General features: G+C 36.7%; 1 protein-coding gene across 1 annotated transcript in view; it reads right to left on the reverse strand.

Annotated features, from left to right (window-relative positions):
• Window positions 1-18,122, reverse strand: part of NFATC3 (nuclear factor of activated T cells 3) — a 129,007-nt gene that overhangs the window by 15,760 nt on the left and 95,125 nt on the right. Inside the window, exon 9 of the mRNA XM_063110126.1 lies at window positions 13,564-14,571. Coding sequence (XP_062966196.1) covers window positions 13,564-14,571 — 1,008 coding nt within the window. The remainder of the gene's footprint in view (window positions 1-13,563; window positions 14,572-18,122) is intronic.

The following is an 18,122-nucleotide window of genomic DNA, read 5'->3' on the forward strand; positions in this document are numbered from 1 at the left end:
CAGTGCTGGCAAGGATATAGAGAAACTGGAACAGTTATACACACTGTAAATGTAAAATGGTGCAACTACTGTGGGAAAAAAACCAGTCTGACACAGACATAGGATTACCATGTGACCTAGCAATTCTACTCCTAGATACACCCAATAGAACTGAAAACAGAGATTCAAACAGATATTTGTATACCAGTGTTCATAGCACCATTATTCACAATAGCCAAAAGGTGGAAGCAACCCAAATATCTTTCAACAGATGAATGGGTAAACAAAATGTGGTATACAGTCTCAACCTCTGCCTCCCACCCAGACCAAAATCCTCAGACGCTCAAGTCCCTTTTATAAAATGGCACACTATTTGCATATAACCTACACATAGTATCCCATATACTTAATTAATTTACTTGTTTGGGGGCAGCTGGCTGGTACAGGAATCTGAATCCTCCCATACACTTTAAATTGTCTCTAGATTACTTATAATACCTAATACAATGTAAATAGTTATCCTGTATTTTTTAATTTGTATTATTTTTTATTGTTGTATTTATTCTTTTTATTAGTTTCTTTTTTACAAATATATATATATACATATATATATATATATATTTTTTTTTTTTTTTTTTTTTTTTTTTTTTTTTTAAATAAAAGATGACCGGTAAAGGGATCTAAACTCTTGGCTTGTTGTTGTCAGCACCACGCTCAGCCAGTGAGCCAACCGGCCATCCCTATATAGGATACGAACCCGTGGCCTTGGTGTTATCAGCACCGCACTCTCCCGAGTGAGCCATGGGCCAACCCTTTTTTTTCAAATATTTTTAATCTGCAGTTGGTTGAATCCATGGATACATGTTAGGGGGTGATCAAAAATAATGCCATTTTGTGCCCCGCCTGCCATACTGACTTCTGTTTAATTTTCCTCCTCTTCTTCACTGGCTAATTCCACCTTAACCTTAGAGCAAGCTGTAAAAAGAACATAGGTTTCAGGGACTGAATGATTTATTAAAGCAGGTGGTATCAGTGGTCTGAGAAATAAAATCACAAGACTCCCTGCCTCATGGATCACAAGATACCTGGTGAATGATGTTATTAACTTGTTTTTCTTAACCTGTTTCCTTAAAGTTATTTTTAGTAACAGAGCTTTTGCTATAAAACAACTTTGCCTAAATACAAAGAAGTAGAGCTTTCATCTGCTGAGGTCTGATTCTTTATGTGCAACAGTCCTATATGTAAGTCACCCCACTAATAAATATCTTTGTATATCTCTGAAGGACTTGCCCACTTACTTGAGGTATCTAGAGTAGGGACATTCATAGAGATTGAAAGTAGAATAGAGGTTGCCATGGGCTGGGAGGTTGGGAAAGAAATGGGGAATTACTGCTTAACGGGTAGAGTTGTTGTTTGGGTGATGAAAAGTTCTGGAGATAGATAGTGGTGATGGTTATATAATATTGTGAATATATTTAATGCCACCTAACTGTACACTTCAAATGGTTAAAATGGTAAAATCGATGTTATGTATATTTTACCACAAAAAATATATATTTTTTAAAGTTTTTAAAAAACAAACTGGGTTTTCTCATGGGAGAACACTGTGTGAAATGAATAAACTAAATTTTCACAGCTGTAACCATTAACTTTTTAAAGCCATACCTGGAAGACTTTTGTAAATCCCTCTTTTAAAATTTATGAATCTGGGTACAAAACCTGTTCCTTTTGCCTCAAAGTTTTAAAAATGAGTTAAATATTTACAAATCCTGAAATGTGTTTGGGAAAAGATAAATGATACTTCCCCACTTGTCCAAGCTGTTTACTTTAGTCACCTTATCAATATATAGATGTTTCTGTTTACACAGATGAGGCAATGACCTTCTGGGTATATGAAAATAAAGGTTTTGGAATCCTTTAAATTTAAACATTTACTGGATTGGTAACCTATGGGAAGTTGTTTAACCTTTGTCAATTTATTTATTTACTCAAAGGTGGGGTCTCCTGAAATATATGTGTAGGCACTCTGTAATGTTTTATAGAAATGCAATTATTAAATTGATAAAGGCAGAATAATTAATTTATCAGTTGGTGATTTCATCTAATCTCATGGCTTTAAATATCATTTACATATCAACAACTACCAAATTTATATCTTCAGTTTATACCTCACTTCCAAAATCCAGACTCATTCATCCAACTTACTTGACTTCTACTTAAATGTTCAATAGATACCTCAAATTTAACACATTCAAAGCTGAACAATAGATCTTTCTCTAAAACTTGTACCATCCACAGTTCTCCACATCTTATCTGATGGCAACTCCATCTTTCCAATTGCTCAGGCAAAGAAACCTCAGTTGACTTTTTTCTCTCATACCTTACATGGAATCTCTTAGGAAATGCTAATGGATCTACCTTTAAAATAACTGGTTAGCTCAGTTGGTTATAGCACAGCCTTATAATACCAAGGTCAAGGGTTCAGTTCCCCTTAGTAGCCAAACGCCAAAAAAAAAAAAAAAAAAAAAAAAAAAAAATACATCCAAACTCTGACCACTTCTTAACTCCTCCATTGCTATCACCTTATCCATCATCATTTCTGTCCTGGATTACTACAAAAGCATCTCAATTTGTTTCCCTGTTTCTATCCTTGACTCCCTACAGTCTTTTCTCCACCAAGCAGCCTAGGTGATCATGTAAAAACCTAAATCAGATCATAACTCACCTGTTTAAAACCTTACAATACAGGCCGGCCCGTGGCTCACTCGGGAGAGTGTGGTGCTGATACCACCAAGGCCCCGGGTTCGGATCCCATATAGGGATGGCTGGTTAGCTCACTGGGTGAGCATGGTGCTGACAACACCAAGTCAAGGGTTAAGATCCCCTTACTGGTCATCTTTTAGGAGGAAAAAAAAAAAAAAACAACCTTACAATACAATGGCTTACAAGACATCAGCAGTTTTTAAAATATGATCAGGAATACCTAGGGTTCCCCAAGAACATTACTTTAAGGGAGAGTGCGAGATCAAAACTATTTTTATAATAATACTAAGATATTTCTTGCCTTTGACCCTCTTATTCTCTTATGAATTTAAAGTGGAGTTTTCCAGAGAAGTAACATAGTATGTAATGATTTTATCACTCTCATGGGTAATAAAATGTGTGCCTGTGTATCCTCGTTTTAAAAAGCTCTAAGTTTTAATTTCTTTCTTTTTTTTTTTTTTTTTTTTTTTTTTGGTGGCTGGCCAACACAGGGATCCAAATCCTTTGACCTTGCTGTTACAACACCATGCCCTAACCAACTGAGGCAACCAGCCAGCCAAAGTTTTAATTTCTAATGTGGTAAACACTGAAAGATACAAACCGCATGTATTAGTCCATTTTCTGTTGCTTGTAGCAGAATACTTGAAACTGGGTAATTTATAAGAAAACAACATTTATTTCTTATAGTTTTGGAGGCTGAGAAGTCCAAGGTCCAGGGAGCACATCTGCTGAGTGCCTTCCTCTTGGTGGGGGCTCTGTACAGACACCCATAGCAACACAGGGTAGCATGTGGTGAGAATGGCAAGAGCGTTTTCATGTGCTCTCCTTATAAAGCCATCAGTCTACACCTGTAATAAACCAACTAAACCATTAACCTATTACTCCATGAACAGATTAATCCATTCATGACAGCACAGTCCTCATGATCTAATTATCTCTTAAAGACCCCACCTTTCAACACTGCCACATTTGGAATCAATCTTCCACATGAGCTTTGGAGGGGATAAACATTCAACTCATATCACCACATACTCAAAGTTCTTTGGGATCCTCAAAAATTTTTAGATTATAAGGGAGACCTGATACCAAAAAGCTTGAATACTGCTGCCCTAATGTTCTGGCTCCCTATTACCTCCTTGATCACATATTCAACTACTTTCCCCCTCAATCCCTCTTGCTCTAGCCACATTGGCCTCATTGCTGCTCCTCAGTAAACCAGACATGTCTTTGCTCTGGCTGTCCCCTTTGCCTGAAATACTCTTTCCCAGATATCCATATTGGTAACTTCCTCATCTTCAAGTTTTTGATCAAATGTCATCTCAGCAATAAGGCTTATTCATATGACTATGTAAACTGCAATTTACCCCCCACTTTATCCTTCACAACAGTCCAGATATCCTTAACCCTGTTCTTTTTCTTTTTCCATAGCACTTATCACCTCTTAACATACTTTATACTTTACTTACTTATTGTGTGTATTGTTTATCCTCTCTACTAGAATGTGGGCTAATATTATAACAGTAAGGATCTGTTTGTTTTGTTTACTGAGAACCTACAATAGTGCTTAGTATATAATAGGTACTTGACAAATGCTATTTGAATAAACAAATACAGATTAATTCAAAATTTGGGCAAACAACACAGAAACTAATGTAATCAATGTGTAAACTAATCAATTTAAGAACCTTAAATTTGTGATAATTCATATTATATCAAATAAATCCATGTTACATTGTAAAAAACACTAATAACATTATAAAGAAGCCAAAAAGATCATGTGTTGTTTCACCCACAGTATTGAATTTCTGAAGCAAGAGAAAAGATTCAAAATTAAAATTTCCTATTGTGAGGAGGTTCAGAGACAGATCCAAATACGCAGGGAAAATTAGTATAAGATAAAGTTGGCATTTTAAATCAAATGGGAAAAATATGAATTATTTGAGGACAAGTGGGTAGCCATCTGAAAGAATTAAAATTGGATCCATTTCTCATACATTCCATCAAAATAAATTGGAAGACTGAAGACTTACAAAATCAGGAAAAGTAACAGAAGCTGTGGAAAGCAAAATAAAAGATTCATAACTTTAAAAATGTAAGAAAAAATTCTCATGACAAAATCCATGACATACTAGGGAAAAAATTTTTAATTCATACCTCAATAAGCTAATAAACCTAACAAATAAAAGTGCTTCTGTAAATCAACAAGAAAAGGATCAACAATCTAATAGAAAAGTAGGCAAATATGAACAGAGATCACAGATTTGTGACAAAGGACTTTCTCTTAAGAATATAAAAGGGCATACACTCTTACTCAGAAGTGAAAAGCAAATTAAAATTATACTGAGAGGGCCAGCCCCGTGGCTCACTCGGAAGAGTGCAGCACTGGTAGCGCCGAGGCCGCGGGTTTGGATCCTACATACGGATGGCCGGTGCGCTCACTGGCTGAGCGTGGTGCAGACCACACTGTGCCGAGGGTTGAAATCCCCTTACCGGTCAAAAAAAAAAATTATACTGAGAAGGTATTTTCCACTGATCTCACTGGCAAATAATAAGACATTTGTTAACAAAATGTTTTGATGAAGATAAAGGGAAACAAGCACTCTCTTACAATGCCAATGGCAATATAACCTTTATGGAGGACAATCTGGCAATCTTTGTCAAAATACTTGTCTAGCAATCTCACTTTTAGGAATTTATCATACAAACATGCCCTCCCCCCATGAGGACCAATACTAATACCAATACTAAACATACCAATACCATACCAATACTAAACATATTGGTATGTTTAGACAGAGATGTCTAAACATACCAATAAATAGGTGGGAAATGACATATGTAAAAAGTTATTCACTGCATCTGTTCTATAGATAATAATACATCTATAAAATAGAATTTTTTATATAAAAGGAATATTTTATAAAATTTTTATGGAATAGTCCATTAAAAAACGATCTTCCAAGGAAGTTGTTTTTTCTTACAGTATAGAATAATCTCCAAAATCAATAATATGAAAAAAGGCAAAGTACATAATAGTATACATATTATGCTAGTAAAAATAAGGGAAAAAATATATGCAACTTTTTTTTTTTTTTTTAAAGATGACAGGTAAGGGGATCTCAACCCTTGGCTTGGTGTTGTCAACACCACACTCAGCTAGTGAGCCAACCGGCCATCCCTATATAGGATCCGAACCCGTGGCCTTGGTGTTATCAGCACCGCACTCTCCCGAGTGAGCCACGGGCCGGCCCTATGCAACTGTTTATAAATGCATCAAATATCTCTGGAGTGACAATAACAAAACTGATTAATTGCCCACAGAGAAGACAACTGAGTACCTAGGAGAGAGGTTTTTCATTATGTTATTGTACCTTTAGCATTTTGAATCATATAAACTTATTACTTATTCAAAAAATAATGATTATATTAAGAAACAAAATTAAAAATTCCCATTCTACATAAAGTCATCTACACATGCATTTAAATTTATAATATTATCATCAGGACTTACTTTGTTCTACATACTTACAGATGTAAAGCTAGAATGCCTATAACCATCATCACTTTCAATCCTACCCTATCTTCCACCAGAAATCGGAATTTCACTTTTCCTTTGGCCCAGATATGTGGGTTAACCATAGGCTTTAGACAAACAGAAAAAAAAAAAGAGCCAGATATCTTCAAACAGAGAAGAGCTTATTTATCTAAGTCTATGAAAAGCTAATATCCCTGGCACAAGGTAACCTTGCAACAGCAAGCCAGACAATTACCATCAAACCACAAAAGCTTGTTTAACTGCTGAGCCTAAAACTGAACAATTTATCTCTCATTTAAAATATTTTTGCCCCTGTGAATAATTCATCTTCAAAGGAAATCAAAAAAAAAGGATATGAATTTTAAAATGTAATATATCTTTAAGATACTGGCTTTGCTATCTTACACATGTCCAACATTAGAAAGTTACTATGTTGTCGTGTTTACAGATGCCAGATTACATAATCAATTATAGCTATTTTGAAAACCACTAAACACATATGACACCGTCTAAATTTCAGACAGATCAGTATTCAAATGCCAGACCCAGCATTTGTGACCATATAACACTGGGAGAGTGCTTAAGCTCTCTGAGCCACATCTATAAAAATAAGGCTAATAATTCACATTTCACAGATTGTTGGGAAGAATACTAGCAAAGTACCTAGCACAGTGCCCAATAAAATGTGAGCTTTATAATCATGAAACAGTAATCATGACTCATTATTTTTAAATATACGTTTTGAAGGGGACTTATTTTGCAGACTTCTGATATGCTGGTTAATTAGTGATAGGCTCTCTTGGATTTTTCCCAGCTTATGTGTAAATTTTAATGTCAAACTGAACCAAAGAAAAAATATTTGTAAAAATGGCAAAAACAATACATTCATAAAAAAGGGTAAAACTAATTTATGTCTGCAGAGATACAAAGACACACTAGCTATTTTTTTTTTAAAAAATCTTCTCAAACGCTTGCTTTTTGTTTACTAGGTCTGAAAACTAATTTTTCTTATTGTATGTCCCAGGGTGGTCATGTCTAAGATCCTGAATCCTCATCATGATTTTTTCTTTTTTTTTCTTTTTTTTTTTTTAGCAGCTGGCTGGTGCAGGGATCTAAACCTATGACCTTGGTGTTATAAAGCTGAGCTCTAACCATCTGAGCTAACCAGCCAGCACCCCCATCACGATTTATCCTGCATGAGCCACAATCTAAGTCTACATGAGCACTATTTATGGGACCTTTCGGCCTCTGGAATTATTCATCCTAAATATGTGTGAGGCTGGATGGTACATGTATGCTTCCCAAAAGAGGATTTATGAGTTATCCAGTGTCCCAGTTAAAGGAAAAGTTCAGGGCCGAGCCCGTGGCGCACTTGGTAGAGTGCGGCGCTAGGAGGGCTGCGACGCTCCCGCCGCGGGTTCGGATCCTATATAGGAATGGCCGGTGCACTCACTGGCTGAGTGCCGGTCACGAAAAAGACCAAAAAAAAAAAAAATAAAGGAAAAGTTCAGCATTATCTATCTCCCTTTACTCCAGTGCCCATACATAAGTGGATTAATTATATTACCTCATTCATGACACTGTCTCACCATTGGCTATGCATGGCTTCCTTTTGTTTTATTTATTTAAATACAATAAACACTAGTGAAACCACTATCCCCAACAAAACCCTGACAATAGTATTTACCTCTCTCTTCCATTCCAGCCTTCTGCCTGCCCCATATAGGTAACCACCTAAATCTTGTGTTTATCATTCCCCTGCTTTAAAAAAGCATCTACTTGAATGTAGGCTCTTCTGCTTGTCACCTACATACAGAACTGAACAGCTGAGGTCATGTCTAGAGTCCCTGTTTACTGTCAAATTAGCAATTGCCCTACATTCAGGACCAGCGTGTTGTTGCACAGAGCCTGCAAGTGTCAGTGTCAGTTTTCACCACAGCAGCAGGTCACGCTATATTTAACATGCATCCCCTTCTCAGCTGAAGAGCTGCAGCTGCAGCTCTGTTTGTGAACAAAGGAGGACAAGTGGGAAGTGAGGGACTCTAATGGACAGTTGTAACAGTATTCAATTAACACAATCACAAATTAAATGAGCCTGTATTTAAAGGTCTAAGACAGTCTCGTTTCACAACACTATATCTTAATCAAACTGTTTAAAACACAGCTCTTCTACATTTGTTATAAAATCAACTATTTTTTGTTTGTTTGTTTGTTTGTTTTAAAAAGATGACCGGTAAGGGGATCTTAACCCTTGACTTGGTGTTGTCAGCACCACGCTCACCCAATGAGCTAACCGGCCATCCCTATATGGGATCCGAACCCACGGCCTTGGTGTTATCAGCACCGCACTCTCCCGAGTGAGCCATGGGCCGGCCCTAAAATCAACTGTTTTAATATATACAATTTGGTCCCCAAACTGGGGCATTTACACCATAATGCACAGAAAAATTACAGTTCCAGGCACACAAATGGTAACACATGAATAAAAACTCATTGATAATTTCATAGCTGTAAAACACACTTTTCAAGGAGTGGCAATGACATATGGAGGTAGCAAAGAAAAAAAAGTAGCAAAACAGCCTTGAACAATGCCTTACTTGATTTAATTAGTATATTTACAGCTTTCCAAGGGTACTACTTGGAAGAGAACACTGCTTGGTTAATAACTCCAAAGAAAACCCCAGAAGAAGAAGTCACACTTCTCTGAGACAGAGAAATGCTTCTGGGATTCTTCTGAGCTTGGAAGGTTGATATGAGAGTCTAAAATCACCTCAGTGAAACTTAACAAGGTTAATTATAAAGCTTAGCCTTTGGTCCTGGAAAAAAACTATTTGCAAAAACCTATGAGGGGAGGGGGAATGGATGCTACTTAGCATAATTAAGACAGTACAGTGGAGCTACGAAAATCTCCTGACCTCAGGCCATACTGATAAAGTTTTCAGAACAAGGAAGGTGACAGTCCTAACCAACACTGAGCTGGCAAGACCGTGTTCCTTTCTGGATACTACACTATGAAAAGAAATTTAAACATCGGGGTTCAAGCAGAAGGGAATTTTCATGTTGTTGAAGGAAGAGTGAAGTTGCTGTAGACTTTTTAAGACTGGGAAAGAAGGGGCAGTTAGGGAGTAACCGGGTAAGGGACACAAAGAATAATTACAATTTGTAATGATGAACATGCTGATATTGATTTGATCATCACATACTCTACACAAATATTGATAGTCAACTCTGTACACCATAAATATGTAAAGTCAATTATGTTTCAATGACAATAAAAAAAAAAAAAAAAGACTGGGAAAGAGATGAAGGTTTCACATGGGCTACCCAAACAAGAAGGATTAAATTTGTTCTGCATAATTACAGAGGCATCAGAGCCCACATAAAACAAGAAGAGCAGCTGACTCCAATGGCCCTGAAATGGTCCAAAGCTGGAGAGGAAGGGACACAGGAATATAATATCGCTAAGAATACCAGAGTGTGAATTTCAGTGTGAAAGAGGAAGATGAATTAGACAGCATTTAAAACTTCATCTAAAGTGAGAATCCATAATCTTAAAATTGCCCTGGCCTCTGTCACGAACTAAGACTCTATGGGTAAAATGGCATTTTCTTTCATGTATTCTCTTTTGTTCTACACCCACTTTAAAGCCTCAGCCCACAGACTAATTAGAAACATGAGTGCAGACATTGGAAAAACTCCTAGAGTGAAGAGACTTGGATTTCAGTCTTTACTCTGTCATTAACTCAAATGTTACCCTGGATGAATACCTTAGCCTCTGTAAGACTCAAATTCTTTATGAATAAAATGAGGATGCTGTATTAGAATATTTCCAGCTCTATAATTCTTGAATTTCTAAGCTAAAGTGCACTAATATCTTCTCTATTAAATGTCACTAAATTTATAATTAAAAAATTATCATGTTATTGTCTACATTTCTAAAAGCAACAATAAACTAATACTTGAATGATTTCTAAGTCTCCATCTTAAAAAATTTTTTAAAGGATTTTTTTGTATGTTTTAATCATTAATTTGGTTAAAGGGGATAAATAAATATAAACAGAAATAGGATTAACAAAATTTGTTAGGATTAGATGATAAGCATATTTAGTATAGCACAAATTTTTAAAAAATTATTTGACTCTTGGCGGGTAGGGGTAATAAAAAAAACTTACTTGTGTCCTCTAGTTGCAGAGTAGAAATTACTTTGGACTTAATACTTAACATAATATAGAAAAGTTAAAATAAACCCTGACCTCCAGCTAACTGCGAAGTTCACTTTAATCGTTCTAATCCTCTGTGGTATGCTCCATGACTCACTTTTAAAACTAACCAGAAAGGGGACATTCAAGTGCTATGGAGTTCAGGGCTTATGAGATATGAGGGTTTTTAAATTCTTATTTTATGAATTACATTAAAACTTTGAAGTACTTTAGGATTTTCTAAGCATCTAGAAATTTCATCTTCAAAGGCAAATCCAGTTGGCAAACATCGAAAGTTCATTCTAGAGTTCAAGTTACACATCAAAAATGCAATTTGCAGCCAGCCAGTTAACTCAGTTGTTTAGAGCATGGTGCTGACAAGCCCAAGGTCAGGGCTTCGATCCCTGTACCAGCCAGCAAAGAAAAAAAGCAATTTGCAGAAATTACACATCCAATAATCTGAGGTACCCTGGAATGCATTTTAAGTCCCTCCCACCTTAATTATTGCTTAGCTTCACAGAGCTTCTATCAAGTCAGCCTGATGGGTGGCAATGAGAATATTCAATAGTAAGTCCCTGTCCTCTATGAGTTTACAATCTGGAAAATTTCTTGATCATGTGCCCTACATAATAAATGGAGCAAAAATGAAATTGCTTTTATACCTGACCTCACAGACCTCATCTCTCCACATCTGTTTTTGCAACACATCCTCACATATTCAAAAGGTGAGATAAATTAAATTTTCAAAAATCTTTCTAGAATTACCAATTTTTTGCCCACCTCCCCTCACAAAAATTTTTCAATCTGTGGTAAATAAGAAACAGCAGGTTCTAGCTTTGGTCTCTTTATTTATTTATTTATTTTGCTGGCCAGTACAGGGATCAAACCCTGGACCCTGGTGTTATCCATACCACACTTTAACCAACTAAGTAACCGGCCAGCTCTTTGGTCTCTTTTTACAAGAAAAAAATGTCTTCATTCGTAAAGAAAATGAACTGAAATACCCTTAGAGACCTGCTCAATAAATCTCTTATCTTCATTTACATCACAATGGGTCATAACTCAAGGTGTCACCCTTTGTTTCAGGTTAAAAAGTATTATGAATAGTTAGTCTAAAACTGCCAAAAGAAGAAATAGTTAACATTCTTAAAGCTTATGTATATTTGGAAAAGCCTTTTATTTATTCCAAATCTATTCTGCATAAAAGTAGTAGCCATCTTTCTACCTCCTGACATCATCAGGTAGGCAGTAAGACAGTAATACTTTTGCCAGCTGTGCATAAAGAGCACAGCAAGATGCTTAATATGAGATCCCTCAAATACTCCCAACACAAGTGTGATAGATCAGATACAGTTGTGAACATGTGTTCATACAATGAAATTCTGCACATGCATTCCTGGGGAATATTCCATGATTCTCTAGGAATTTTAAAAAAAACTGTTAAGGGATCCCTTTTGGAGGAGTTCTAACCACCATGACCTGCTGTTACCGGCAGGTAGTTGTAGAGCTGCAAGAAGACTGGACTGAAAAAATTTGAATCCAGTTTGCTGCTTACAAGCTGTGTGACCTTTGGAAAGTCCAACTCGGGGGAGGGGAGGCGGTGGAGAGGAATGGGTAAAGGGGCATGGAAATCAACTACAATGTATATTGAGAAGTAAAAGAAAAAAAAAAAAAGAAAAGTCCAACTCTGTAAATGTTACTACCTACGTTAGAGATAGAGGAATAGTAAGGACTAGAAGATAATAGGAGAAAGCTATGCAAATTTTAGGTGTTGCTCCAGTTTACACATGTATCTTCTGTTTACACAAGAATGACCTGACATGTTCCCTTGTGGCTTTTAAAATCATGCTCTAGTGTACTATTTGTTCCCCCAGTCACATATAATCATGCTTCTCAAGACACATTTCTGTTTCTGCTTATATTGTCTGATTTGCCCTCTGACCCTCACATCGAAAATATATACTATCCTCAAGGACCTAGCACCAATGTTACCTACTCATGGAAGTCTTGCTAAATCCTTCTTATGAAATCTGGCACACATCTCTGTTGATCTCCTAATGCGCTTCTTTTATACCTTGGTTATAGTGACTCAGACCCACTGCATTATATAAAGTGAGTCATGTAATGATCTGACTGGAAAGCTGCAGGAGACAGGGTGCCACCTCTTGTTTACCTTCCTTGCCCCTTGTGCTTGGGACTTGGGATTTAATACCAGCTTTGCAACTAACTAATGAACTCAACCTCTCCAGATTTGTAAAAGGAGATGGGTGATCTAGAATTATTTTCCTACAGTAGATTAACACAGAATCAGAGAGAGAACTAAAATTCTGTATCTATGTTTCAAAATCTTTAGAATTTTCATATTGGACAATAGCTACAGGCAGCTTTCACTTAATTCCTATTTAGACAAAATTTCACTACCATATAAATGATAAAGCCAAGAACAACAATTTTATTGTTACCTGAAAATCCAATCTTAGGGAATTCTCAATTACTGAGATGCCTAATATTCCTGAGTTCTCCAATTTATTGATTTCATAAAGTAGAAATGTGAATACCAACTTACTACACTTATATAAATAGCTTCTTTTTATTCTGTGCCAACAGCTGTAGCAGCTGCAGCAAACTAGTCTCATCCTGAACAATCACCACTACCTGACTCAGCAAGCTGGCAGGACTGCAGGGGAGCAGATTCTTTATTTGTACGAATTTCCTCAAGGGCAGAAACTCTTTCATAATATATTCCTAGTATCTCCAGCACCTAGCTCCATGCCTTGAAAATGGATGGCATTCAACAACGTTCAATGAATTAACGTCCCTGAATTCCGTTCTCTAGACACTGTGATTCCATTATATATTCTGAAAGAAAAGATGCCCTATTCAGAAACAGATATTAGTGGTAAACTGGACTTTAAATTATAGATTTTTATATCTTTTCTCAAAGTTACACATTAACATATATTTCTAATAACTTATTTAAAAGCCCAACCTTATGCCAATAAAACAATCCATGGTAACTTTTTCATGACTCTTGGAGAAAAAAGTTCCTGAATCTCCACTGCTTCAAGAGCATAGATATGAACTTACCGTCATCTAAAGTGATATCCTGTAGACCAATAGCTGCAAAGTTAGGTTCCCGATCTTCAGGTTCTGGTTTAATGCTCACAGTTGCCCCATCAGGTGGAAATGAAGCGGGATCACACAAACTGTGACATATTAAGGATGAAGGTGCAGAAAGACCTCCCTGGCCTGTACCTTGTGCTTGGGTTGAGTGTTGTCCAGAATGCATTCTGGTGGCTGAAGAGGGTGATGAGGCAGTTCCTGAGCTAGGAGATTGGTAAGGCATAGGCTGCAGCTGAGGAGACGGTGGCCCAGAAAGTGGTGAACTAGCCAGGGGACAAGAGACTGCTCGGGAAGCTGTTGTAGCAGACCCTGAATGTGAAGGACCATAAGTAATAGGTTGTAACTGAGGGGAAGGCTGAACTGTGACCTGGTCAACCACTGGAGAAGAAAGAGATCTTTGTCCTGTGTTTGAACAATGATATCCCATTGACTGCAGATGAGGCGGGGTCTGCACAGAATGAGGTGTATGTGCTAAGAGATGTCCTGTTGAGCCTGAATTTGAAGAATGAAATGTTATAGGTGACAGTGGTTGACAGGCAAGATTTACTAAACTAGGAAGAGCTGCATCTTGTTGAAATAAAACTGGATCAAATTCTTGACTAGAGGCAGCATTAATAGGAAGACAAGTTGGTCCATTGTACACAACATTAGTTTGCATAGGCTGATAGGAAGATGCCACAGGAGGTGTTGGTGTAACTTGAAATGGCTGGTGCATGACTGAAGAAGGAATCATATGCTGTTCTTTACCAGCACTCTCATCTCTACACTGCAGCTGTGGCAAATGGGACGAAGTTACCATGGATGCATATGCTTGCTGGATGGGACAAACCAAGTTTCTCTGTGCTGACAGTATAATGTCATGTGGGTGCCCTGGATCTGAGGAAGGCCTTTCGGTCTGGGCAGGATGAGGCACAGGCAAAGGTGGAACTGAAGACAAATCAATCTCTTCTCTGTGTTCTTGCTTCATCAAAACTGAAAAGAAAATAATTAAAGCAAATGTTATCATGCAATACGTAAAATAATTATGATAGGCTTTTATTCTAGGCTACACAACTGTAGCATGCATGTAAGCCAGGGGTGGCAAACTCAAATGCCTACTGGAAAGGCAGTTCATGTAAAATATTGTGTGTGTGTTTATACATACATACATGTACACAGATACGCACTTTTTTTCCCCCCAAAAGATGACCGGTAAGGGGATCTTAACTCTTGGCTTGGTGTTGTCAGCACCACGCTCAGCCAGTGAGCTAACCGACCATCCCTATATAGGATCCGAACCCGTGGCCTTGGTGTTATCAGCACGGCACTCTCCCGAGTGAGCCACGGGCCGGCCCCATACGCATGTTTCTGCTGGTATATGTATGACTATCCATGGTAAGTTGCTCAAGAAACTGATATATACTGGATTTACTGCTGGAAAGAGAAACTAGGTGACTAGAGACAGAGGTATGAGGAAGACTTACTTTTTTTTTTGAGGCTGGCTGGTACAGGGGCTGAACCCTTAACCTTGGTCTTAACACTGCTGTAACCAACTGAGCAAACCAGCCAGCCAGATTTACTTTTTATTGTGTACTTTTTCGAGGTTTCTGAATATTTTTCACCATGTATATATTACCTCTTCAAAAATAAATAATTGAAAAAACAATACCCTACGGCCTAATTAAGTATTGAATTTGGGATCCCTTATCTGAAGCCAGTCACCTGATATTGCATGTTGCATCATATACCAGAAATCATGAATCTGACATTCATAGAGATTCTGGTTTATAGTGGTTTTCACATGCATCTCATTTGATCCTCCACCATCATGGGGGGATCAAAGTAAGTACTAAAGGGCTGGCTGGTTAGTTGTTCGTTAGAGTGTGGTATTGTAACACTAAGGTTAAGCATTCAGATCCCTGTAACCAGCCAGCTACCAAGAAAGAAAGTACTGGAATTCACAAAAAGCTAGCAAACAAATTCAACAAAGTTGCACGATATAAAATAAACATGCAAAAAAAAAAAAGTAGCATTTCTATAAATTTGCAATAAACAATCCAAAAAGAACACCAAGAAAACAATTCCATTTATAATAACATGAAAAAGAATAAAACACTTAGGAATAAATTTAACCAGGGAGGTTAAATACACCAAAAACTCATACAATGAAAACTACAAAACATCGCTGAAAGAAACTAAAGACCTAAATAAACAGAAAAATTCCTGAGATGAAGACAATACTGCTATGATGACAAAATTTCACAAATTGACATTCTGATTCAATGCAATCCCTATTAAGATCCCTGGAACATTTTTGCAGAAATAAAAAACTCATCCTAAAATCCACATGGAATCTCAAGGGACTCCAAATAGCCAACACAATTTTGAAAAACAACCAAGTTGGTGGACTCACAATTCCTGATTTTAAAACTTACTAAAAAGCTACAGTAATCAAAACAGTGGGGTACTGGCATAAGGACAGACATATGGACAAATGGAATGAAATAGTCAAGAAATAAACCCTCAAATATTTAGTCAACTGATCTTCAAACAAGGATGCCAAGACCATTCAAAGGGGAAAGAATAGTCCTTTCAACAAATGAAGCTGGGAAAACTGGATATCTATATGTAAAATAATAAAGCTGGATCCTTGCCTTATATAATAAAGTTTGGGCTGGCTGGTTAGCTCACTTGGTTAGAACATGGTGCTGATAAAAAAAGATTGCCTTGAAGTGAATTAGGATCTTTCAAGTTGAGCATGACAGAAATGCAACTGAGACTGGCTTAAACATAAAAGAAAATTTACTGGCTCATGTAATTGGAAGGTTAACTGAATACTGGCTTTTCAAACATGGTTCAGCTCAAGCAGTGTTGTCTCAGGGCCCAGGCATTCTCTTCCTCTTAACATTGCTTTTCTTTCTGTTAGTTTTACTCTCACCAGATGGCATCTCTAGGTTTGGTCTTTGTAATTAGCAATCATAGAGAAAAGAGCCAGCATAGCCCCTGACACACATATATACAAGTATGCATCTCCTTCAGGGTCACACTCAAACCTCTGGTTCAGCCTTATTGCTGAGCTGAAGGAATTCTTTATGTATTCTGAATCTTAAACCCTTTTCAGATATATTATTTGCAAATATTTTTTCCCATTCTGTGGGCTGTCATTCCACTCTCTTGATAGTGTCCTTTCATGCTCAAAAGTTTATAATTTTGATAAAGTCCAATTTTTTTATTTTTTTCTTTTGGTGCCTGTATTTTTGGTGTCATACTTGAGATACCATTGTTAAATCCAAGGTCATGAAGATTTGCCCTATGTTTTCTTCTAAGAGTTTTATAGTCTTACCTTTTAAATTTAGGCCTTTGATCCATTTTGAGTTAAGTTTTGTTTATTATGTTTTGTTTCCTTGTTTTTTTCCTTTTTCTTTCTTTTCTTTTTTTTTTTTGGCGGCTGGCCAGTAAGGGAATCTGAACCCTTGATCTTGGTGTTACACCACCACACTGTAGCCAACTAAGCTAACCAACCAGCCCTTTCAAGACAATCTTTATTCAGTTAATTTCTCTACCTTATAGATAAGTATATCCCTACCTTATAGTTGAGTATACTGAAGAGGAGATTAAAGATAGTAATATTTAACAGCAGTTAAATAGCATCAAAATGACTTAAACGCAGGTTTTTATGCCTCCAAAGTTCATACTTTCAATTACTGCAGTACACTGTATTACAAAGGAAGATTCCACTTCACTACTTCAAGCAAGCAGAGGCTATGAATATCAACCATTATCCTTTATCATATTTAAAAAAGTAGCAGATCCATGCCTTAGGATAAGTGTGCCTGATGAAAGATGACTGCTCAAAGTAGTAATCATTACATTTTATTTATTTAATGTGTTCATCAAAAGAGAAAAGAGCAATCAGTTAATTTATTAGGTGTCAATACAATTATTTCATTGTTTCCTTGGCAAGCACTTCAAGTCCACTTTTCTAAAAATTATCTCCTTTGCCTCCTATTGAAGTGCCTCATTTAAAAATAATTTTCCTAGCACCAAGCACCAAGGTCAAGAGTTCAGATCCCCACACTGGCCAGCTGCCAAAAAAAATAATAATAGTAATAATTTTCATGAACTCATATCTCATTGTTACTAATTAACATAATTAAAAATTTCACAATCTTCACAAAGTACAAGTACTTCATTTTATGTCAAAAGAAGGTAACAATGAGAACTAAAGCAAGACCAAATCTCATCTGACTACCAATCTCTTGCTAAGTACAAGTCTCTTCACACAAACATGGTCTCAATCTGAGGAAATGAAGGTTCTGAAAGGTTAATATTTTATTCAAGGTCACTTGGTTTGCTTAAGGTTTTGAGTCTTTTTGAGTCTGATTTTGAGACTTTTGTTCAGGGTAAGAATTAAGATAGTACCAACAGTATATTTTATAGTAAAAGAGGTAATTAATGAAGCACTTGTTTAGAAGTGCATTTGAATTCTGCATTTTACTCTGGTTCCTAACAAGAACAAAATCGGCTGGTGATCTACCTGCTTT

The sequence above is a fragment of the Cynocephalus volans genome, chromosome 10, assembly GCF_027409185.1.
Source record: "Cynocephalus volans isolate mCynVol1 chromosome 10, mCynVol1.pri, whole genome shotgun sequence".
In the NCBI taxonomy this organism is placed as follows: domain Eukaryota; kingdom Metazoa; phylum Chordata; class Mammalia; order Dermoptera; family Cynocephalidae; genus Cynocephalus; species Cynocephalus volans.